This window comes from Bicyclus anynana, chromosome 9, assembly GCF_947172395.1.
Source record: "Bicyclus anynana chromosome 9, ilBicAnyn1.1, whole genome shotgun sequence".
Taxonomy (NCBI): domain Eukaryota; kingdom Metazoa; phylum Arthropoda; class Insecta; order Lepidoptera; family Nymphalidae; genus Bicyclus; species Bicyclus anynana.
Genome location: NC_069091.1, coordinates 7,132,037 through 7,156,960, shown reverse-complemented (window position 1 = coordinate 7,156,960; position 24,924 = coordinate 7,132,037). Strand labels below are relative to the sequence as shown.

At 35.9% G+C, this 24,924-nt stretch overlaps 1 protein-coding gene across 2 annotated transcripts in view; it reads left to right on the top strand.

The window, feature by feature from the left end:
- Positions 1–24,924, top strand: part of LOC112044740 (dachshund homolog 1) — a 206,244-nt gene that overhangs the window by 116,053 nt on the left and 65,267 nt on the right. Inside the window, exons 6-8 of one of the 2 annotated variants that reach the window (XM_052883449.1) lie at positions 11,394–11,464; positions 12,333–12,593; positions 19,734–19,946. In XM_052883449.1, the coding sequence (XP_052739409.1) occupies positions 11,394–11,464; positions 12,333–12,593; positions 19,734–19,946 (545 nt within the window). Of the gene's footprint in view, positions 1–11,393; positions 11,465–12,332; positions 12,594–19,727; positions 19,947–24,924 lie in introns of both variants that reach the window. The other variant, XM_052883448.1, reaches the window with a different exon arrangement.

Genomic DNA, 24,924 nt, shown 5'->3' with positions numbered 1-24,924 from the left:
AAGGTACGTATGATTACGTATTCATAGTTTTTCTAGTAAGCAGTTTGTTGGCAATCTGCTAATTATAATGTTTTGTCGGTATTAAGCTACCGTACCTTACTAGTTATTTACTATATTGTTCAGGTTAAAAAATAAAATTGATCTTTTTTATAAGATCCGAATTAAATATTCAATCTGTTTATGGGATGATAAGTGCTTAAGTAACTACATAAAAAAGATATTCTGCGTAGGGTAAATAAAAAGCTTCTGGTCAAATTATTATTAATAATAGTTTTTCCACTTCTTGTAAAAAATTTAAATTGCTTCACTGTCCCATTGCTTAAAAATAGATGAAACTTAGACCATACGTGACGTATGGATGCTTGTAAAAGAGGCTTTTAGAAAAGTCGGGAGGCTGTTCGTCCGGTCTGACCGCGGCCGATGACAGCGGGGATTAATAATTGACTACATAAGTAAGGGCCGTAGCATCGAATGGCTAAATAACCTCAACCCCAGCCACAAATCAAATGTTTTGATAGGGATATTAACGAGACAATTTGATTGCGGACATATCGCGCTAAATTGCTTCGAAATTATATTTTCTGTTTACTTTCCAAACTCCCCGTTATGTGGACTTGTGGAACAGATGGCTTCGTTACTATTGCGTTTATCGAAGAGCGGACAACATTTTGGTAATATTAACATGCGATACCAATTAATAAATTATTTGTAATGTAATAAGTTTTTTTTTTATTGAGAAAGAATACAATAAGGAACTGAAATTAACTTAAGCCTAATAACTATACAAATCATGCCCACGTGGAATAGTGGCAAGAATTTTGGCTGCATTTCCGCGTTGGACATCCAGGCTGATCCTTTGAGCAAAAGAATGAGCCAACTCTTCAGTTGAGGCACCTAGCCGTGGTGAAATGATTCGGTGAAATTTTTTGGCAGTACAATTCCATTGTCCAAGGGTCACCTTTAAAAATAATACTTGACCTATCCTTAACTTGCTAACTTACATTTGAATACAGTGGATGTAACTTACAAATCGCCAACACTAATTGTTTTTGTTAAGTTTGTTATAAGAAGAACATTCATTTAGCTACCAAAACCTGTACCAGATCTAAGCCAAGTAAAGAAGAACAAGAAAAAATATTAAAATTGATCTCATGCGAAAATCAATATCCGAATTAAAGTTTCTGGTTAGATAACTACGAGTATTAAAAGGACCATAGGATAGACACAGCATAATGTTACGACACAAAAATTCTTTAAATTAAATTTAATTCATTGAAAATCAACCAATCTTTGTTTACCAATAATAATTAAACAATTGTTTTTAATAAATGATACAGATGAGCAATTAGCTTTAGAACAAGTTTTGTAAGTTCATACATATATATAGTTTTTGATGGTAATTAAAATTCTATTGTAACTAATTAAGGCCAACACTAAAAACATGGTCTTAGTAAATAATCATAAACGAATAACTCGTAATCTTAACATACACTACTCAAAATCTTGAGTAGGCTGTAGAAATAAAATTTGATAGAAATGTCTCAGATATAATCTAATAAGCGGACACTGCAGTGGTTTTATCTCGAATAGACGGCGCAGGACACATCGATCATAGTATTGTTCAGACCATTGATAAACTTAACACTATCCCATAGATAAAAGATCAATTTTAATGAACTTATTAAATCTATTGCCTATTAGAATTAAAATGCTTGATATGGTAATTTTAACATTGTAACATTACAGAATTAGGTAAACATCATATTATAAAATTTTGTAGGTATATGAACGAATACATATGATTTAACGGAGCTTTTATAAAATCATTAACTTCTGGATTTGGTACGTGGAATTGTTGATTTTTAATTCAACATTGGACTTCTAAAGTAATAAAATGATTATAAGGATAATATTAAAAAGTGAGAGTTCAAAAAATTTAAACTGGGCTACAATTAATCATGAAGTTGTTCTATTGACTATCAATTGAGATTTGACTCATTGTCTCGGCGTCAGTGATTTATGCCTTGTTGTTTGATTTGACCACGTAAAGCAAGAAGAAGCATAGAAGCATTTAATTTCAATTGTATATTATAATATTGTATGTTTTTTTTTAAAAGAGCGAGTGTTGAGTTTCTTTCCGGTTTCTTCTCAGCAGAATCTGCCTTCCGAACAGGTGGTAGAATCTTTCCAAATAGTCAACTGACGTATCAAAAGTGCTTGTAAACTGAGCCTACTTAAAATAAATGAATTTTAAATTTCGAATCTTTACAAATAAATAATTTATGTTCTGATAGTCTCTATTTGTTCATATCAAAACAAAAAGTCAACAATATTGGCCGCATGCCATTATTGTCTATGGACCATGTTGCGGTGAACGCAAACGTCCACTTCTGCAATCATTACCCATGCGACTGCTCTGTGTGCACCCAGTGGTCACCAGTCATCCAGCCGATGAACAAGTCTAACCGTCCAACTAGGAGATATTTATCCCATTCGACGAGCGAAGCCGCTGGTTGATAAGGAAGGATTTGTCTCGTCACATTATCCAAGGAATTGAATTGGAAGTGTGTCGATGTGTGTGCATTTTCTGCGGTTATCCCATATGCTGCATGCCTCGAAGCCGTATTTATGCAATCTGCGGTCGGCCAATCGTACGTGTAGAGTTACTGATTCAGAAAAAGAAAAAATATTAGGCACAGGTAAAATCGTATTGGCGATATGCGTAATTCATATGTATGCGAGAATGGAACGCAATAGTGGTGAAATTGCATTGAATACTTAAGTCGCGTTTATTTGCTATCTATATATTCAATGAGGTAATTTAGAAATAATAATAAAATTATTAAACATAAAATCGCAAAGGGAAGAACTAATAGAAGAATATTGAATGAACACTCTCGTATATATCAGAATTATACGCCTATACACTGTACTTGACGAATATGGGGATAATATATAGCCTATAACCTTCCCCAATAAATGGGCTATCTAACACTGAAAGAATTTTTCAAATCGGACCAGTTGTTTCTGAGATTAGCGCGTTCAATCAAATAAAACACTCTTCAGCTTTATATTATTAATATTAGTATAGATTTAAGGTACACTAAAAGATTGTCTATAGATGCATCTCTTGATGTATCTACTCGTGCTTATATCTATTGAAAAACATTAGCGTAATAGGAAACGCATCGAGGATTTCCCTAAAGATATTACAATGAAATTCAACATTATCAAAAAGCATTCCCATTACAGATAATGGCAGTGCCCCTAAAAAGTCGGGGAGTACGAATTGTAGAAGCAATTTTGCATAATTATCTAACATTGTGCCCGGAGACAGGCGGCGCTCTGTCGCTTAAATCCTAATAACCTCCTACGGATCCGATCGGGATCTCGTTACGCTACTGTAATCTGTTGCAAACAAATAGCTTGTTATTCTGTTAAAATCATACTTGTGAGATCGCCACTCCCTCAAAGTTAAACAAGGATCACTCAGGTACAATATCTTGTAACTGAATATCTAGAAACAAATGCATATTTTACTTGTATCTTTTCCAAAAAAAACCCTTAGCAAAATTTGATAAAACACCTAAATCTTTATTCAATGAACTCTGAATGAGTTTTATTACACGTGAGAAGAAAATTACCTATATTATAACATTACTACTCACAAGAAAACAGTATGTATATCAATTATTATTATCTATCTTTATATGTACCTAATTAAAAATATATAAGTATATAAAAATAATATTCTTGATGACACTTTTCAATGAGAAATTACGAGTAAATACATACCTAGTAAGAAAGTGGCTAAACATAAACCTTGTTGAATAACTTTCTACAAAGTACCATTTGTATTCTCATTAAAATTCACGTAACTTCCTCAGGCGTCTTCTGTATTCGTTCATCTATTACATTCCAATGACAACTTAAATCTCCTCACGTTTTCCTAATATCATAATGAGCTCTAAAGCCTCCGAGACATATTTTATTTTGTTCCCGACGCGTTTTATTTTTCATTTCACGTTTCATAAGCGAAATTTGCGTGTCCCTCTTTACATTTGGCAAGCGTAATGCCCCGGTCGCTTAGTGCAGTTTTATTACGGTATTAAGTGACGTAATTTTTTCCATATTATATTATTCAAATTTAAATAACTGTCTCCGATTTCCCCCGCTGACGTCCCGCAGACTCTTGTTGTCGCCCTCTGAATTTTGTTTTTCTTACGGGAACTGTGGTATGGGAAAATAAAGTTGTGGAGTTGTTCATAATACTACAGTCGAGGCTGGATAAACTTGATGAAGGAAGAAACTATATAGTGAGAAACGTCACGTCAATGTTCATGCTCGACGCTGCAGAATTCAGGGGTTTAAAATCAAGTATCTTTTGTTTTAAGATGTGTTTTAATAGCCACTACTTATAAATTCACTTTACAAGTTCAGAAAAAAAAATAATCAACACTTTAAAGGTACGTTAAAAAGTGACGAAAAAATTCCCATGAGAAGCATAAATAGATATAAAACCAAAATTTTGAATAAAATAAAATTATCTACTCTACGTTTTTTCTGTCCAAAAATCGGAGAAGTTGGAAGGCCGCAATTTTTACAAATGACATCGTGACGTTTATTCAGGAGGGTGGGGCGGCCGACAAGTCATCAGGTTACTTCTTTCCTATTATTTTTGCATTTCGCCGTACTTTTTCCGCCCTAAGTGTTTGTCTTTTGTCCTTACGCATAGATAACCTTGTTAGTGATATCGTCTGTGCGAGCAACAATATTGAAGACTTGATGCATTATACAAAAAAGCATTGTAAAGGAATTGCAAAGGCAACTAAACTAAACTAAAAATCAAAAACAAAAGAATGTACTCGCTCATATTTTTTTTTGATTGCACCTTAATTTCTTACCATTATATTAAATTGTAATAGTCATTTAATTTATTCAATTGATTTTATAAATATTTTATTAGTAGTTACAGAATCAACTTGTACGATAAATATCATGGATATAATACCTAATTGAATTGTACTGTCTTGATCTGCTACTATGAAATGCTGATTTAGAATTAGACAAAACATAAGGTCTGTTATCTGCATAAACATATAACTTTTTGCTTACTTACAGCCCCTTGCTACTTGTATTTTCTTCATAATTTATTCCATTTCTCCCCCATACATTGGCATCGGCCGCTGATATTTTTTATTCGATTAGTAAACCCCTAAGGTGTTTTTAGCCTTTTTTCGCTCGATTTTCTTCGAAGCTTTGTTGACTGTAACGGGGGTTACAATGCTCATTTCTTGTGGATGAGCAAGCTTATTTATTTTTCTGATATATCCGCTGTCTATAGTCTGAACAATTGAGTTTAATGCAAACACCAGCAGGAGATATCTTACGTAGGTATACATAAATATGTGTATTCAACATAATATTTTAATTAAGATTTTGTATATGACCTAAGGTTGTTGTCCTCAATGCTATTTTGAACAAAATTGATTAACTTATCGAGTTAGAATCGAATTCTTCATAAACATTTAAAAAGACAACGATGGTATTCATTAACAAAAACTCTTTAATGACTTGTTATAAGTGAACAACTCGTCGTTAATATGCCTCAGCTATCACCTTATTAGAAAGTTTAAGATAATTTTATAATAATTAGCTTAGCGTCTACAAAAAGACAACAAAATAAAACTGTTCTTTTAGTCCAAGCTTCGAGATATTGTAAAAACAAATAGTAAAAAATTTAATTATAAAATGAGTGGGTTTTTATATATACAATATTGTTTATAATAGACCTAAGCATTAGTATTTTTGTATTTACGAGTATCTACTCAGTGGAGAGTAACTTGACTTGTATGTTAGATTCTTGTTCCTTGTATTCACAGTAAATAATTAGGTTGTTACCGCAAATTAATCGTATGTCGCTCAAGGGGAAACAGTGCTCGTACAATCGAGTAAATTCTTTGCCAAGTCGCAGACGTTGGGAATGTATGACCCTAGTTCCTAACCGCAGTACTTACACACACGATTTGTGTCGAAGAGGAGACGGGGGAAAGGAAACTTTTTGATGGATCGGACGGAGTTTGTTTTGCATGTGAGTGATATGTCTGAAATAATAAATGTTGAGGCGTCGACGCTTCCCCAATCTCCCCTCGGGAGGGTGAGCTAAAACGATTTTTGATTTGGGTGTCAAGCAAATGTTTTACGCAGTGACGCTCCGAGAGGATTTGATTTTCTTAATCGATTCCACGCAATTCAAATTGGAGGAACTGCTGGTGCATGGATTTTAATTACTGGGGCTATCTCTTTGAATATTTTAGATTTTAAACTATTATCTACTTATTTCTGTCTTTCTAGTTTGTATTTTATAGAAATATTTACAGTACGCTCTAGTTGCTCTAATTGGATGTTTGGATATATTTCGTCTGTATCAATGTTCTCGTGTAAATCGTCGACACGGTTAAAAGCTTCATAATACTTACGATAATCAGATTATGTATACAAGAATGGTTCTGATCGTGGACCGCTGCAATATTAGGCAGTATGAACGGTTCAGAATTAACTAATCAGCGTACATTGGCTCGTGTGGTGATTGCATCGCATTGTCCGCGCTCGTGGCTCCGGAATATCTGTTTAGGCCACTGCCCTGTAATGGCAATGGTTAACGTTAACTAACTTAGTTAACCTTCATAATTTCGCTAGCGGAGCATTTGCATATCCATTTGGTGTTTGCGATAGAATCATAAGCATACTCGTAAAATTAAATTGATTCGGCAACGCGACTCGTCTATTTACCTGCCTGCGTTAATTTAATTTGGCGGATTTGAGTACTAATGCGACAGACTGCGGTATAGTATCTACCTATATTTTGTTTGTACTAAATTGAAAGGAATTATGTAAAAGTTATTCTGGTAAATAAATTGACTAAACCAGTTCATATCCATATTCATGAAGAACCAATTCTTTTCTTTCTCTTACAGTGCTGATTAGGGCAAGAAGGTGAATATTTATTTCGTTTTGCGACCATATACACTCAATTGAAAATTTTAAATTTGATAAATTCTTGAACGACAATAAACTTTGGTTAATTTTTTAGCTTATTTAGACACTAATTTTATTTCCGACACACTGTTACAATCTGAAAATGTTGATAACATTACATAAAATAAACTGTTTATTAAGGATACAAATTCGTAAAGTACTCTGATTTAAATATTATTAGTTATTTTTTAAGCATGTTAAAACATTAACGCTTCAAATGTACCTTACAAATTTCAAACATCATCGATCACATTAACAGTTTTGTGATGATAAAAAAACGAAGGAAGTGGAAATAATTTATTACTTTATTGATACAGGCGTTATCTTTTGTCCGATCGCAGTGTGATGATTTGGTCATTTCTTTTGGATTCGTTCAGGATGCGAGGCTTCATTTATTTTTAAATTATTAATTTCAATTAGTCTAAATTGGATTGTCAAATAATATCCTGTTATATGAATTGTATTTCATAAAAAAATATGTTGATTTACTTATGGAAGTAAATAGATTATTTTGTACAAATATATTGAAGCAAGTCAAATAAGATTTCGTTTTTCTTTTGTTCAATTGTTATATTTTCTCGATTATGGAACATTCATTAAAAAGTTTTTGTAAAGTTAGTAAAAGACCCAAAATGATAGACAATGTATCTGAAATCTATATAATAAAGTGTATATAAAATATTATGGATAACGCAATGTTGATAGAATATTAAAATAAATGAAAAATTTAGTTTTAAGCAATAATTTAGCGAATATTAGGATTGACAGTTCAAACATTAAAGATACGCAAATTAACATTTTGATGGCGGTGTAAATGAAAAATGTATTAAATTCAAACTGAGTTCCGTGACTCGTCAGTAAAGTACCGAACGACTACATTTCAAGGGTTCGCGTACAGAGTACTGCACTGTAGAGGTCGTGACAAAATGAGATTTTAACTCTTACACATTTATTAGTAACTAGCGGACGCCCGAGACTTTGTCCGCCCTTTGACCTCTTTATTCCAGCCCTTACAGTAGTATCGCTTTAAATATGGAGTATCTTCTCCCGATTTCCCAGCATTTCCCTTCACTGCTCTGCTCCTATTGATTGTAGCGTGACGAAAAGTATACTATAACCTGCCCAGGAGTATGAAGAATAATTGGACCAAGTTTTATTAAAATCTGTCGAGTAGTTTTTGTTTCTATAACGAACATACTGACAGACAGGCAGACAAAAATTTGAACTGATTGCATTTTTGTCATCATTATCGATCAGTAACTCCCCCTGATAGTTATTTTGGACATATATTTCATATACAAAATTGACCTCTCTACTGATTTATTATAAGTATAAATTTATTTTTGAATTGACAACTGCTTAAGGGAGGGTAAACCGCTTGGTAACGTAACTCGTTACAGCTGAAGTTGGCACGTTTGATACTTGCACTCGACAGTGCGAACTTCGGACTTTTTTTACGACCACAGATTAAAAGTATCCTTGTTGTTGCTGTCAAATGTTCTTCACACCTCTCCGACAATAGAGGATTCTTAATTAAATTCAATAATTAATAAGATTCAATTAATTATTACAATTAGCTTAAGTTATCACTTCAGTTATCACTCAGTCAAGCGTCCCAGACGACCACACGTTTTTTTTTAATTTAACAATATCTTGAATACAAAACAAAATTTAGAACACTTTTGAAAATATTAAAAATAAACAGTTCTCAAGCAAAGGTCAGGTCAGGTCAGGGCTCTACAAAAGAATCTCTTTACAATTCGCGCCATTTCAAAGATTACTGTCTTCTGTATCTGACCTTTGATCCAACAGCCAAGCTAGTGCTTTTTAGGACTTTGATCGAAGCTTTTCTCAATAAAACTATTGACTAAAACATCTATCGGAACAGTAACGGTAGACTTAACGCTCCACATGGTGATAATAAAGTTATGTACTAGTAGAATGACATTATTGTACAGTAAATATGCAATTTTTGAAAACTATGATATAGTAAACGTGACAAAATTAACTTTTATAGAATCATAACTACTAATTGATATTAACATAGTCTTAAAAGTGTTTCTAGCTTAATTAAAATTCGTGTATCTTATTAAAATTATAAAAGGAAATGCTCTGTAAGAGAATAATTTTCCAAGTTATCTCTTCCCCAAAATTACTCTGTAATCCACAAAAGGGTTCCGCGAAGGCTTAAAACAGCCACTTATTATGTATGTTACATTTCACTTTCAGACGTCATTTATATTCAAATGCTCAAAAGGCATTACTGGGCAAAAATTGTAGCATTAACCCCTTTGAAATGAGCGAAATTGGTTCCGACAAGGAAAATCATTTTTCAAGATCTGTTTTTTTTATGAATATACCTACTGAATCATACTTGTAATGGATCACGTCTATTATATTTAAAAAAATGATAATAATCTAATTGTGCCTAGCAATTAATAGATTATGGGTATCGGCAAATAAGAGTAACATATTCGCACTGCGTGTTCTTTATATACTTATTCAATTCGCTTGAAGATCAATAGTAACATTTTTACGATAACTTTTAATTCATCAATCTTAAAATTATACCTTATAAATATTTCTACAATAATGAAGGTAATTTATGGTGTTTTAACTTACTGAACAATTACCTTAAGAAATGTTTATAAAGCTCGCAGTGGTTATTCCTAAATTATACAAACTAAACATTTTTGAGAGACTTCACTAGGACATCGACCATCATATCAAGACCATATACCGATCAGATGTATTTATTAATTATTCTTCTTCGATTAGATGTTTCCATTGTCCTCCGTATGATTTCTTGAACGAAATATGGCTCATCAGTATAATAGTTCTTAACGATATAATAAACCCTGTACCTACAGCTTGCTAGGATTTTCTATAAACAATTCATTATGTTCAGAACAATTGTAAACATTTGCACAAAATGAAATGAAACGGAAGCATCAAAAGACCAATAACTCACAATCAAAAAGAACCTACGGAATTAGGGTAGCGGTTCGGATCCGTACAAAATGATTACACATACCGTCTTCATCCGTTCACAAAAGAACTCAGCGAGGTCTTATAATATTATACTTCTCCCTTTGTGGTAGCTCCGCAACACAGTGGGAAGCATGCTTTATGGTTTCAAATGATAAAACTGTTTCTCAGTGGCTCCTTTTTGATTCGTTTTGCGTTGTATCGTGTCCGATTGGCGGTGTTTATGATTTTCGATTGTATTTATAACGAGGTGCTGACATGTCATTCGCTTTGTTCGTTCGTTTGAATGACCTTGCAAATCTACTACTACGATAAATGTAGTTTAATCGATGATGCTAATTTGTCTTCGATCTTTGAGCCTCGATTTCCTTTAGCAACGATAAATTAAACATGAATACTATGAACAACTTCTAATATGATACATGCAAATTCTAATATGATACATATTACTTGTAAAAGCAGATCAACATATTGATTTTCTAGGACAAAAATGTGTATTTTTTTGTAATTGTAGTGATTGATACTTGCACTAAATTAATACTTACATTTGTATTTTTGCAAAAACTGAAAAAGTGTTTCAAAACTTTGCAATAACGACTAACGTAGGTATAAAATATGCTAAGGAGAAAACTAAACGTTGCAAATATATTAAATGGGTAATTCTTGTTAAATGTTGGCATACTTGAGAGTGAAGTTTCTGGGAGTAACATATACGGAACGCGACAAAATAATAACACACGGAAGCGGTGTGCCCCAGGGCTCGCATCCAAGTCACGAGTATCTACTTCTAACCCTTCCGTTTTACTAGTCTGGATATCAAGCACGGATTAAAGCTTAGTTTTACAATAAGATTATAACTCATACTTAGAGATTTTCTTAAACAATAACAAATTATTAATATTTAAATAAAATTATTATTAGACTAAGATCGTGATTTGATAAACTTAATATAGTATAAAAAGTCTATCTATCTGGAGGCTTGGGTCTTATAAACTATAACACTATAAGATATAAAACTATAAGACCTACAGGCGCAAAGGATTTTTCAATTCGATATAGTAAAAAAATAGATATAGTAATTATTCAAGAGTAAGGTTTATATGTATAATCATTATAGAACGTAGTGGTTCAGGATTTTCATACGGACGAAGTCTGAATATAATTTTAGTAGTAGTTGGCATAGGATTTGAATTATTATTAATTTAAACTAATCGTCTATTTGAGACAGACCATGCTGTTATTATATGGAAATGTGGAAATATTATTACTGAAAGTAGATGTTGTAACAGTGTTTCGTATTCGTATATGCACATTGCACATACTGTGTGTACTTTCTACAAATACAAAACAAATTTACATTGTTACAGGTTGCGTGATGAACGGGGTGATATTGAACGTGTTATAGCAATGGACAAGGCGCGCGAGGGTTCACATAATGGTGAGAATACTTAGTCGTTGAATTAATTTCACTCAATAATAGCGGGCGTCGCTTTGTGCGAGTCAACAACAGAAAAGTCTACTAAGTTTTGTAAGTCAAGTGACGTCAAAGTTCAACTGAACGAGCTTATTTCGACTGCTATATTTTGTGAGTTCGCTTGTCTTTAAGTATAGAATACTAGTGATTGCCAACGATTTTGCCCGCAAAAAATGATCTTTTAAGTTTATGACAATAATTAGTGTACACATATTGGTATGTATGTCTGTACTCATATGGATGAGTTTTTAAAATTCTTGAAACGGATTGAAAACAACACACCGTCCTTTACCATCAAGTGTGCAGCGCACTTAAGGTTGTGAAAGCATAAATTTGTATCGAAACCATAATCGTTACCGTGTTTCGATCTTTTTTAACTTTTACATTCCTAAGCAGACTTGACTGTATTCTTAACCGTGTGTGGCTGGCTCTGGGCATCCGCTAAGAAAGAATGCTCCAAAAATATCCTCTATGGAGTTTCCGCGAGATCTTAAATTCACGCAGATGAAGTAGCGGGTATCAGCTGACTTATACACATATGTCATTTGTAGTTAGCAGTTACTTTACAGCTTCAGCTGAAAATCAGTGCTGTATGCTCCAGCGATTGCTTGGATCATGCAGCAAAATGCTGAGCTGATACCTTTTTTCAAGGTTGTGCCAAACATGACAGTGTGGTGTTTGATGCTTTTACTATTTATGTTTTGGTCTTGCCTTGCTCAGGTGGTTGACGCATCGGACGCTGCATTCTTCGGCATTGTGGTGTGTGGCACAATTTTAAAATAAACGTGTTTTCTTTTTTTCTTTACTTTACTTTTATTTTTTTGTTACCCAGGTTCGTCTCCAGGCCACAGTCCTGTGCTGAACCTTTCGAAGTCAGGCTCCGGTGAGCGCGAGCGGTCCGAGCGGGACCGCGAGCGCGCGGAGCGGGGCGAAGGCTCGGCGAGCGGGCGCAGCTCGGCCGCCTCGCGCCGCACGCCGCAGCCGCCGCGCATCCCCTCCACCGCCGCGCCGGTCTCCCCGCGCTCCCACTCCGACGAGAGCGACGCTGCTCTGTCTGATCAAGACGACCATAACGTCAAAGACGAGGATGACGGTGAGATATTGCACCATTATTTAGACCTTGTCCAGAAGGGGCGAATTCGTCGCGAATCGTATCGCGCGTTGTCGAAGTACTAAACATCAATACATCGCGTCCACAAGCATCGCGCGAATTAGCGAATCGCCAGACTCTCGACTCGCGCCTTGTTGCGTCCAGTTAACGCGCGAACTCTAGAGCGAGTGAGTGTTCAACTCCATGTTTCATACTGAATTCCTCTCCAAATGCTCGCGCGTAATACTCGTCTTGTGGACGCAACAGTCGCGCGTAATACGCGAAAGAATCGCGGCGAATTCGCCCTTTCTGGACAAGGTCTTACTCTAAAATGGCCCACTGTAGGACCAGCCCCTGCATTCTGTTAAGTTACAGCGCTGTGACATTTGGCACCTCCGTGGCGCAGTGGTATGCGCGGTGGATTTACAAGATGAAGGTCATCGGTTCGATCCCCAGCTGGGCCGATTGAGGTTTTCTTAATTGGTGTAACAGTATTGCAATGAGGTGTCATAAGTCTTCTGAGTTTTGGAAGTGACATAGGGTATTATTTCCTTTTATACAATTGACATTTTTAAACTAATTTACATTTTTGTTTGTCTTGTACACAAATTTATTACCAGTAGCACTTTCATATTTGCTGCTTGTTTTACGACTGTACTGCAGATTCTGTGATCCATAAACGACACACATTCGAGAATTAATTGTAAATGTGGACTGCACTTTAGTCGGGTAGGTATAAATTACAGTGTTTTTAATGTTCTTTACAACCCAAGTATCGCCTTTCTGTGTATAGCTTTAGTTGGTGAAACGCGTTTATTGAAAATTGATCGTATTAATAAGTTCCATCATCCGTAATCACAGATAGGACAAGAAAGTACCCGTGTTGCATTAGCACTAGCTTGTACTATCGTCCGATATAAACGTCATATTCATCATCATCATCATCATCATATCAGCCGATGGACGTCCACTGCAGGACATAGGCCTTTTGTAGGGACTTCCAAACATCACGATACTGAGCCGCCTGCATCCAGCGAATCCCTGCGACTCGCTTGATGTCGTCAGTCCACCTGGTGGGGGGTCGGCCAACACTGCGCTTACTAGTGCGGGGTCGCCATTCCAGCACTTTGGGACCCCAACGTCCATCGGCTCTTCGAACTATGTGCCCCGCCCATTGCCACTTCAGCTTCGCAACTCGTTGAGCTATGTCGGTGACTTTGGTTCTTCTGCGGATCTCCTCATTTCTGATTCGATCACGCAGAGATACTCCTAACATAGCTCGTTCCATCGCCCTCTGTGTGACTCTAAGCCTTCTTATGAGGCCCATAGTTAGCGACCAAGTCTCGGAACCATAGGTCATCACTGGCAACACGCACTGTTCGAAGACTTTTGTCTTCAGGCACTGAGGAATTTCGGACGAAAAGATGTCGCGAAGCTTCCCGAATGCAGCCCAGCCGAGTTGGATTCGACGGTTCACCTCTTTCTCGAAATTGGACCTACCTAACTGGATCATATCCATCATATATCATGGCCCAGCGTGGTCAGTACTGGGCAAAACTTTGTATGGACGGCAAAAACAAAACACAGCCCCTAGTCCCCGGCAGCCCCGCTATTCCTGGCTCTGGCAGCGGTTATGGTAACGGCGGGGCAAGGGGTGTTAAGAATCTCCGGCAGAGATTCCGCTGCCAACCCCGACGACTAGACCTGGCAACATACAACGCACGCACTTTGAGGTCCGACGAAAAGGTCATCGAGCTGGAAGAAGTTATGAGCAAGTTGCACTGGGATATCATAGGATTGTCTGAAGTCCGAAGAGAGGGGGAGGGCTCGATAATCCTTGAATCCGGCAACATGCTCTACTACCGGGAGGGCGACCAACAGTCCCAGGGTGGTGTCGGATTTATCGTTCACAAGTCCCTCGTGAACAATGTTGTAAAAGTCGAGAGTGTGTCGAGCAGGGTAGCGTTCCTGGTCCTCCGAATTACCAAACGGTATTCGTTGAAGGTTATACAGGTTTACGCACCGACCTCGACACATCCCGACGAGGAGGTAGAGGTATTGTATGAGGATATTTCTAAAGCCATACATGCCTCAAACTCTTATTACAATGTTGTGATGGGGGATTTTAACGCAAAGCTGGGCGAACGTAGCGGTTCAGAGTTGAAAGTGGGACGATTTGGATATGGGCAACGGAACGATAGGGGCCAAATGTTGGCTGACTTCATGGAGAAGGAGGGCCTCTTTATGATGAACTCCTTCTTCAAGAAGCCACCACACAGGAAATGGACCTGGATGAGCCCCGATGGTTCCACGAAAAACGAGATCGACTTCATCTTGTCTACCAGACGGCAAATATTCAACGATGTTTCTGTGATCCATAGGGTGAAAACCGGTAGCGATCACCGAATGGTTAGAGGCACGTTGAATATCAACATTCAGCTGGAACGGTATCGACTGGTGAAGTCTACGCTCCGACCTACTCGTGCCCATATTCAAAACCCCGAGTCCTTTCAACTAGAACTGCAGAACCGCTTTGATTGCCTAGCAAATTGCGAAACTGTGGACGATCTGAACAACAGGTTCGTGGAAACTGTCCATTCCGTTGGGTCTAAGTTCTATAAGACCCACCGTGCGAAAAGAACCAAAAAGTTCTCGGACCAAACACTTAAACTCATGGAAGAGAGGCAAGAAATGAGATTACAGTCTTCAGCAGATGCGTCAAAATACCGACAAATCAGTAGACAGATCTCTAAGTCGCAAACCAGCGACTTGCGAAATTTCAATACCGAGCGTATTAAAAATGCGATTGAAAATAATCGAGGCTCGAAAGTTTTCGCCAGAGATCTGTCTATTGGACAGAGGCAGCTGACGCGTTTGAAGACCGAACACGGTAATCTAATTTCTTCCAAGCCCGAGTTATTAAGTGAGGTCGAGAAGTTCTATGGACAGCTATACACGACTACTCAGCAGCCTGTTGCCAATTTGGCTAAAGACCCCAGAGCCAAGTTGACCCGACACTATACCGAAGATATCCCGGACGTCAGCCTATACGAGATTAGTGTGGCTCTCAAACACCTGAAGAACAATAAGGCGCCAGGTGAGGACGGAATCACAGCAGAACTCCTGAAAGCGGGTGGAAAACCGATACTTAAAGTCCTTCAGCGATTGTTCAATTCCGTCATTCACGAGGGCACGACGCCTGAGGCGTGGCATAGGAGCGTGGTGGTTCTGTTCTTCAAAAAAGGTGACAACACCTTGCTGAAGAATTACAGACCCATCTCGCTGCTAAGCCATGTTTACAAATTGTTCTCGAGAGTCATTACGAATCGTCTCGCTAATAGGTTTGACGACTTCCAGCCTCCCGAACAAGCCGGTTTCCGAAAAGGCTTTAGTACCATAGACCACATCCATACGCTGCGGCAGGTTATACAGAAGACTCACGAGTATAACCAGCCACTTTGCTTAGCGTTTGTGGACTATGAGAAAGCCTTCGATTCGGTGGAAACCTGGGCTGTGCTAAGGTCATTGCAGAGATGCCGAATTGATTACAGGTATATCCAAGCGTTGAAGTGCTTGTACGAAAACGCCACTATGTCAGTCCGTATTCAGGATCAGACTACGAGGCCAATCCAGTTGCAGCGAGGAGTGCGTCAGGGAGATGTGATCTCTCCGAAGCTATTTACCGCCGCACTGGAAGACGTCTTTAAGCTTCTGGACTGGAGCGGACTTGGCATCAACATCAATGGCGAGTACATCACTCAACTGCGGTTCGCGGATGATGTAGTCATCATGGCACAGACTCTGGATGACCTTAGTACCATGCTCAATGACCTCAGCAGCGTTTCTCAACAGGTGGGCCTGAAAATGAACATGGGCAAAACAAAAATAATGTGTAATGCTCATGTATCGCTCCACCCAGTTATAGTTGAGAACGCTGCACTCGAAATTGTAGACGAATACATATACCTAGGACATATGAACGTCATATTACGCTCAACGAAATTACCCAGTAATAGTCGCAAACCTCTCGACATTCTTAGTTCAGAAATTATCGGCAATAAAAGCACCTTTTATTATAAAGACCATATTAAAGTACTTAAAGTTAAAAACTGCATCTTCTTACTTTGTAATCTGAGCAATCCAAGCTACGTTTATTTGCGTATAATTACAACTGGTCTATAAATGTGAGTAAGTTGCAAAGTATGCGCACCTATTTTAGTAAATTCTCTTCTATTACAGAAATAGAGGAAGTAAGAATTGGTGTTGTTTGTTGCAAATATGCCTTGATTGTTAGTTCTTAAATGTTTGCTCGTCTTTATTCCCGAGCACGGTACATTTAGTAATAATGCTATAAAATAATTAAACTTTATGAGTATCACCCGCGATCTTCTTGAATGGCGTATAAGCTAAACTTACTTAAAGAGACGCATTTTACACTTGACATATATCAAATATATAGAATCAAAGACGAATTAGTAATTATAAAAATACTTTGATATACTTTTGAATTTAAAAATGGACCATAACTAGACTACGAAGTTATTTCCTTTGAGAACAATAATTATCATAACAAAATTGGAAAAAGGATCCTCACCTATCAAAAGCTATAATTATTAGGAAGAGTTGCTGGCGACAAAAGTCAACATATAACATTATAAACTCTATACAGTACTATCATTAACATCGGTTCGTCACAAAGTGATATTATATTACGTGAGGACTGTAAATGATTATTAAGTGATTTTAATGAGACCCCTTCAGGAATTCCGCTATTAGAAAATTCTGTTAGAACCACTGCAGCTATTGAAAATCAAATGATGGATGACAATTTACAAACTACAAACATTATTTTATTGTGTAGACGACAAAATACAATAAATATCACTACATATATGTATAATCAATATTTTGAACCTATGCTGGATGAATGCATATATAGGATGAATAATACAGAATTGATAAGCATTTAAAAGTCTAACAATCTATCCCATCAGCAATGATGACGATGATACCTAACAATCACATCGTAACTAACTTTTTATTCACTTACTATTAAGAATCGCATTACATTGTTCCAGTAAAATCATCTAGCGCTTTTCAGATTTTATTAAATCAAAAATCTATTAAACAATTAGCATCTTGCAATGCAAAAGAAGAAGAAAATGAATAGTCATAGACTACTTATACCATGTAAACGGCATGGCAAATCATAACAACTTTATACAAAGAGTACCTAAACACTTGTAGCTTACAATAGGCGAAATGGTATAACAAAGGCGCGTTTATGTTGATTGAATGTATTGTAATTGTCAATGGCTAAGTAACTAACTCAAGCGTGGGAACTAAAGGAAACAATTGCATTCAACTCATAAGCATGTCTAGGAAAGCAGTCGGCAAGATTTTGCGATAATGCATTGTTAGAAAACTAATTTGCTGATAAAAACTTTTTTATGATTTGGCGTTGTGGTTCATAATGTATGTTATTTCGTTTATTATAATCGGTTTAGTTGACACCTTCTTCGAAATCATCCCAACCGACGAGGTCATTACAAAAAGCTTTTCGTAAACGCTCGTGTCATTCAACTTTGATCTTTTTAGATTCAACATTACCTTCTTCTTTCAATCATCACACGTTTGTGACCCGATTTTTGATTTATATTAGTCATGAGGTAAAACTAATTGGAATTTTAACTGCAAGGGCGGAAGGTTCATTTTTGTTCACTCACCTCGTTTAGAATTTTGTTAATTGGTCTTATTAGGAAGATGGTGTTGTGACAACTCGAAAGTGCTATCGTGCGCATCGACAATGACGAAACGATGTTGTCTTCATTATATGATGAGCGTTCACTATCTTGTCAGTTAAATTAAATGTATCGATAGATTACTTCGGGCCGTGAGAGACGCCAATCGAAACGCTTTCTTTTTTTGTCCAAGTTACGTCTCTTACTTATTTGAGTCTGCTCAATTCAATTAAGTTAATTTTATCTCCAATCCAAATAAGTTAATTACATTCGTGTTTATTGTAAATAGCGTTAATGTAAAACAGCAATGGGCCGACGATACTTTCTCCGTTATTATTAGTAGTATTGGAGCTTGATCTTGAATCGCAAAAGGAACAAACAACTAGCGGTACAGTGCATCGAAGAATATATAAATCGGTTTAGAGACAGCCCATTCGGTGTCGAATGGCTTAACATGTCCTTATTCCGACTAGTATCGGCAAAACAACTTGTAAATTGAGCTACCCTTAGGTGCTTGTTGTTCCTTTTCAGTATTGCTTTTACTGCTTACAATGGCAGTTATAGTTCATTATTCCTGGCAGTAATACTTAATATATTTTTAATTAATAGTGCTCACTATAATTTCAGACCTAATTTTTAATGCTCATTTATAATTACGATCATTATTTTACTTATGCGTTAAAATTAATGCCTTACTTTAAAAACAAAAGTAATTTTCATTTCATTTATAGAAACCAGTTTTTAGTTTGAATAAGTACGTGGAATTTGAATACAAAATTGATGTGTACGTATTTCAAATACATGAAATGCAAAATAAGGTCGCATTCCAATGGAATAGGCCTTGCCCTTGCATCCAAACACCGTACGGATTACCACGCGATTTCCATGTACCTCGCTATAATAATTGTTATGCGAATGATACACGCACGCAAAGCTCTGTCGTGTATTATTGATTGTTTTATATTGAATCCTTAGGGCTCTTTATGGTGAGGATCATAAATTAATTGCCATCGATAAAAATTAATGTTCTGTCATAATATGGAGATGTAATGCGTAATATAAATAATGGTGGATAAATAAAATAATAAATAATGCGTGGTTTTCATGCTCAAAATAGTTTCTATTTGTTTCAAAATACAAAGTGTTTCCATAGCACCTGTAGTGTATTGTATTTTAAAATAAAACCATATATTTTTCTAATTTCCATAATAATCATAATTTTATAGTTAAATATTTGATCTTGGTTTAGTTTCAATAACCTGCTTCAAGGTTATTGAAACCTGCTTCAAGGTTATTGTTTAAATTAGACGTTTTTTTAAGTTCTGTTGCCGTATTTGTTATTCATCTACTTTAATAATTTGGTTATCTTCTAATAGAATCTTTTTGTTTGCAAAAGGAGCAGATCTCAGCGATGGTGAACGAGACCTCGCAACGAATTCCTCGCCAGCGCCCGTCAGCTACCCCCCACAAGGCTCGCCGTCGAACGTTCCCGTGGACCCCACCGCCGACACCCTGGTCTCCTCCACCGAGACCCTCCTCAGGAACATCCAGGGCCTCCTCAAAGTAGCGGCGGACAACGCACGCCAACAAGAACGGCAAATCAGTTACGAAAAAGGTAGGTCTAGTCCAAGTCTCAACTAAAAGGATTTTTAAATAATATTATATTTAATTATAAAATATAATATTATTGTCAAAGTTTGGCAATTACGCCAGAATAATAAAATAAGCTAATGGGTGAATAGCGGCACAGTCATAGATAATAGTGAGGAATACCATAAATAAACTGCTAACCTCCTCTTCTTACTTTTAAAAGTCCTATCATACTAACAGTACTTGAATAAACAAAGTATTAGAATTCTAAATCCTTACTACGTATCTTTTAACAGATATTGTTATGTGGGTAATTTGCTAATAATAATTTTAAACCAAGACATTGAAGCCCATGTCAATTAAGGACCTTTGAAGCGTAAGCATTTAGTAATTTACATATGAAATTAAGGCTTATAACATTGTGAGGACTCAAAGACATTATCCAGCAGGAAGGCCTACTGATGTAAATGCTATAATCGATATTAGTCAACATAGCGCGCGAATCGATTCACCGTAATAGGACGTATAGCAAGATCGATTATCTCTTAGTTCTGCGACCATGTACTTTTAGCTTACAAGTTCTTACATAGTTGCATCCAGTTACTGCTTTATAAGTAACGTTTATTTATGTCGCACTTTATGTTTCGTATTTATTGCGGTATAATCTGAAACATAAAAACTATAAAAAGATTCATAAAATGTAATCTGCGTGTATACAAATATCTCACCGATTAACTGACTATTACTTCTACATTTCAGTAATTATATGTGGGGTTGGATACACATTGAAGTTTATACAATATACTTACAACATAAAGCTCAAAATAAAGCACTTCTTCATTACAATGACGATGATCTAATGATATTTGGAACTCAGGAGTGGTGTCAGAGTCTGACTTCCATTATGTTGGGATGATTTTGATCCCCATGGAACAGAATTGCTTAATAGTGTTGTGTGTATTTTTCAGGGAGGTCCAATTAGTCCGGTTGTTTAGAGTTTAGACATCACACACTAACACAATGCCAAAAACATGCTTTCAATTTCTAAAAATTATCGCTTCGCTTTATAATTGGGTTTATCACATCGTTAATGCATTGAAACAGATAACCTTCGTGATCATAAAAATATCAAGTGAAGCTAAGGACAGTACAAGTTTCGTTTACAATACGAGGGTCGGCGCAGGCGCATGTCGTGCCTTGGCAAATAGCCGTAGAACAGATGCGTCTGAGTTATAGCACGGCCCACTATCATTACCCGCGATTCCATTCGGACAGCATAATTGTTTAATTGATATTTCTGCAAGTTATTTATTCACGTCATTCCGTTTTCACCATGAGAAATATCTTCGTGCGCTATGGGTTCTCTAAGTTGTACTTTACCGATATGTTTGAGTATAGTTTAAACATAATTTTATGATAGCGTGTCAAAAGTCAGGTTGTTGTGGTCTTCTTTATCTTTTCGTTGATCTCAGGATTTACATTTAGGATAAAAAATATTTATTTATTTGCAGACAGATGTCTATTATTACGTCTATAGTGAAATAGTACCTTGGTAAAAAATATAAATTATTCTATTTTATTCAAAGAATCCAAAATTGTTTTATAATTTATAAAGAATTAAATGGCCTAAAGTCATTTGAAATTATTGTAATATATTCAATCTAAACATTTTGCCGAAGCCTAAACAAAACGAAAGCAATTGTTATAAAAACCATAAAAATACAGAGGTTGAGAAAACTCGCGGCGCGAGTCATCATCAAACTTGAATATCAATATTGCGCCTCGAGCCAATTGTATTAATAAACAAAACAAAATGAAAAATAATAATGCTATAGGCCAACAAAAGGTTCCATTTCTCCCCTGACATGTAAAGTGTAAGCTCAAAAGAAATAATCTCTTAAGCTCACGGCGTTAAGGTTGCAACTTGCGTATCTATTTACTAAACCCGTAATTTCGTTATTACGATAATAAAATTATTGTTGATGAAACATTTTTTCGAATCGATGTGTCTGGCGAACCTTACCGTTGATTTTTTTGTAGAAATTACAGCAATAACGCGCTCGCGGTCCGCCTCGGTCGAAATGATAGGTGCATATTGGTTGAAAGTTTTGTATTTTCATACTCACATAATATTATGTATCCTTTATGTATTGTTCCTTTGGGATATTAACATCAGTTATATGCTCGAAGATTGTATATATAATTTTTATATTAAAGTAACATGGAATCATCATCATTATTAAGCAATGGAAGACCACTGGTGAACTGGAAAGGCCTTTTGTAAAAACTTCCAATTATCACGGTCTAGAGCTGCAAGACTTCAGCTCTCTATTATCACGGTTCACCTAGAGGGGTCCACCAACACTTTCTGATTCGATCATTCAAAGATACTCCCAAGTTAGCTCGCTTCATCGCTGCTGACTGAATCTGATTTGAGTAATGAGGACCATCATCACCATCAACGTCAGCCTTTAATATCTAACTGGGCACAAGCCTTTCTCATTCTACATTGTAAATACAAGTCACATGTGTCTCTCTCCCCTCTATACGTGATGACAGATCACTATCACACGTATTCGTCGACAATTTTTACACTAGACGTGTTGAGTGGGTGTCACACAGACAAATGTACCGCATTCACTGCGTTATCAGATAAGACCGGAGGGTCCTATGAAAGGACTGCGTCGTGATAAAACTCTTTCGATTCGTTTCTGTAAATATACTGGCTATGAATGGGAAATAGGTGTCATTTGTAAGTTCGTCAGGTACGGCGGGTGCTTATACAGTGTCATATGATTGTACATATTAGGGGAAAATCTTACTCAGTCAGTTTTGAGTCTCTTTCTATGTTCTATTCAAATCATATTTCAAAGAACTTCAATCTTAAGAGTGAAATTCTAACGCTATTCATCAAATTCCTTGTTTAAAATATTAATAAATTAATAAGAAGCAGCAATTGGTTTATTTAACACTTTATTGCACAGAAGACAACCAATAACAAAGAAACCATAATAAAAAAGTATGTGCAAAGGCAGTCTTATTGCTTAATGCAATATCTGCCAGACAACTTTTGGATGAAGGAATTAATGTATTAAAATGCGGATTTAAGTGCAATATTCTCATTTTAAACCGATACCTCAATTTTTTCAAGAATATAATAAGTTGTCCATGAAAAATTCTTCAAAGTGATTCAAAACTTCGTCTTTAAAAACTACAAATAATGGTTTGACTAAGGAACCCTAAGAACTAAGATACATTTCCTCGACTGAAGCTAAAGAGCGTATTTAATTGTTCACTCCTTTGTTTATAAAACATTCGTAACACGCAGAATCGTTCCGATCGCAAACACCGCGACATAAATCCGCTTCGGCTACTCTTTAATCCTTTATCCTGTTAATTCTTACCGCTTAGTTTATTTCTGAACCAAATGGTCCGGTCTTGTACCTGGTTTTGTTCACCTCTTTTGTTTTACAACTATCAGTTTTTGTTAAGCTAAGTGCTGTTCAATGGACAAATGGCACATGCGCGAATAGATAGGACGTACTTTATGGGGTTCTGTTATAAAGGGAATTCCACTTCCATATCTAGAGATAGCTGGTGTCGAGCGCCATAGTAGTCCTGGCCCTGATATTGAATATTGTCTTAAATATGCTATTATACATATTTCTCGTAAACTTAGCGGATCATGAAATTCTGCGTTTGTTTTCTCAAGAGTTTTTTTTAGTTATTTATGCTAATTTAGATAGTACTATAAATATTTCCCACTGGGAGCACTTGATATCTGATATATCAAGTGCGATTCTTCTTGCGCTTGATAATTTTTAAATTTTATCTGTTTACCATGTAATATTTAAGAATTAGAATTATTTATCAGTTTTGAACACGCGTAGATAAAGAAGATCACAAAATCTGTGAAATTCTTATAGGACAATATAATTATTGAGTGTTGAGCATGGCGATAAAGGTTAATGGAATAATATTTAATTTAAAAATAAAAGTTCTCCTGGGATTTAGATGCGATACTACGAGCTTCTGCACACAGGTTATCTTTACGACAGTTGTTCGTTAAATTGCTATGAAATCAACTCGATACATTAACTATATTGTACAAACAGCTTTTAAAGCTTAAACGTCTGACAGAGTCAACAGGCAAATAGCACACAAAATTAAAATAAAAGCTTTCTTATTTCGATGTGTTTATGATATAATTTGCGGTGATATCGAATCCCGTTGGAGGGAAAAAGGCCATCAATAATGTGGAAGTGACCGATGGAACAAACAAGAACTGGCCAATGATAAAAACTGATGAGCAAATAGACAGACAGGACTTGTGTACTCAGCTAATGGATTCAATTGATATGAAAGCTTTTATAATACAGTCAGGGACATTGCCATTATGCCGTGTAACCAAATTAGCGGAATTGCGTTGTTTCATGTTGGGCAAAAAATGCATTTATTAAAATCCTTTATTAAAATGACCATTGACAATGTCTTTCTTCTATATTACTTTAGTAAAGTTGTATATCTTATTGTGTTAGAAATACTATGTACATGTTTTTTACGTATTATAAAAGCCTTTTATTAATTTAAAGTTAAAACACACTGTATCTACTTTACTTATGTATAAATATATTGATATAATCTATAATGCACGAGTGTATAGCCCAGAACTCGATCAAGTACATTTCAATATTAAATCACTTTTAAGACTAGAAGTTGTTATAAATATAGTTTTCTATACTAATCCGTATTTTTGTAATCAGTTATGTTTCAAATATTACAAAATAATCTGTTAGGTAGGGTTAGAATTTTGCACATTTTTACATCTACAATGAACGTTTTCTTAACAGATTTTGTCAAACAAACCTTTTACATAATAATGCGATTTTTATTGATGTATATTATTTATGATTTTATTTAAACACAATTTTATTTAGCATAAAAATGAGTTTGTTTTTGATTTGTTTGTAATAGAACCCAATCAGAGTTATTATCAACATCAT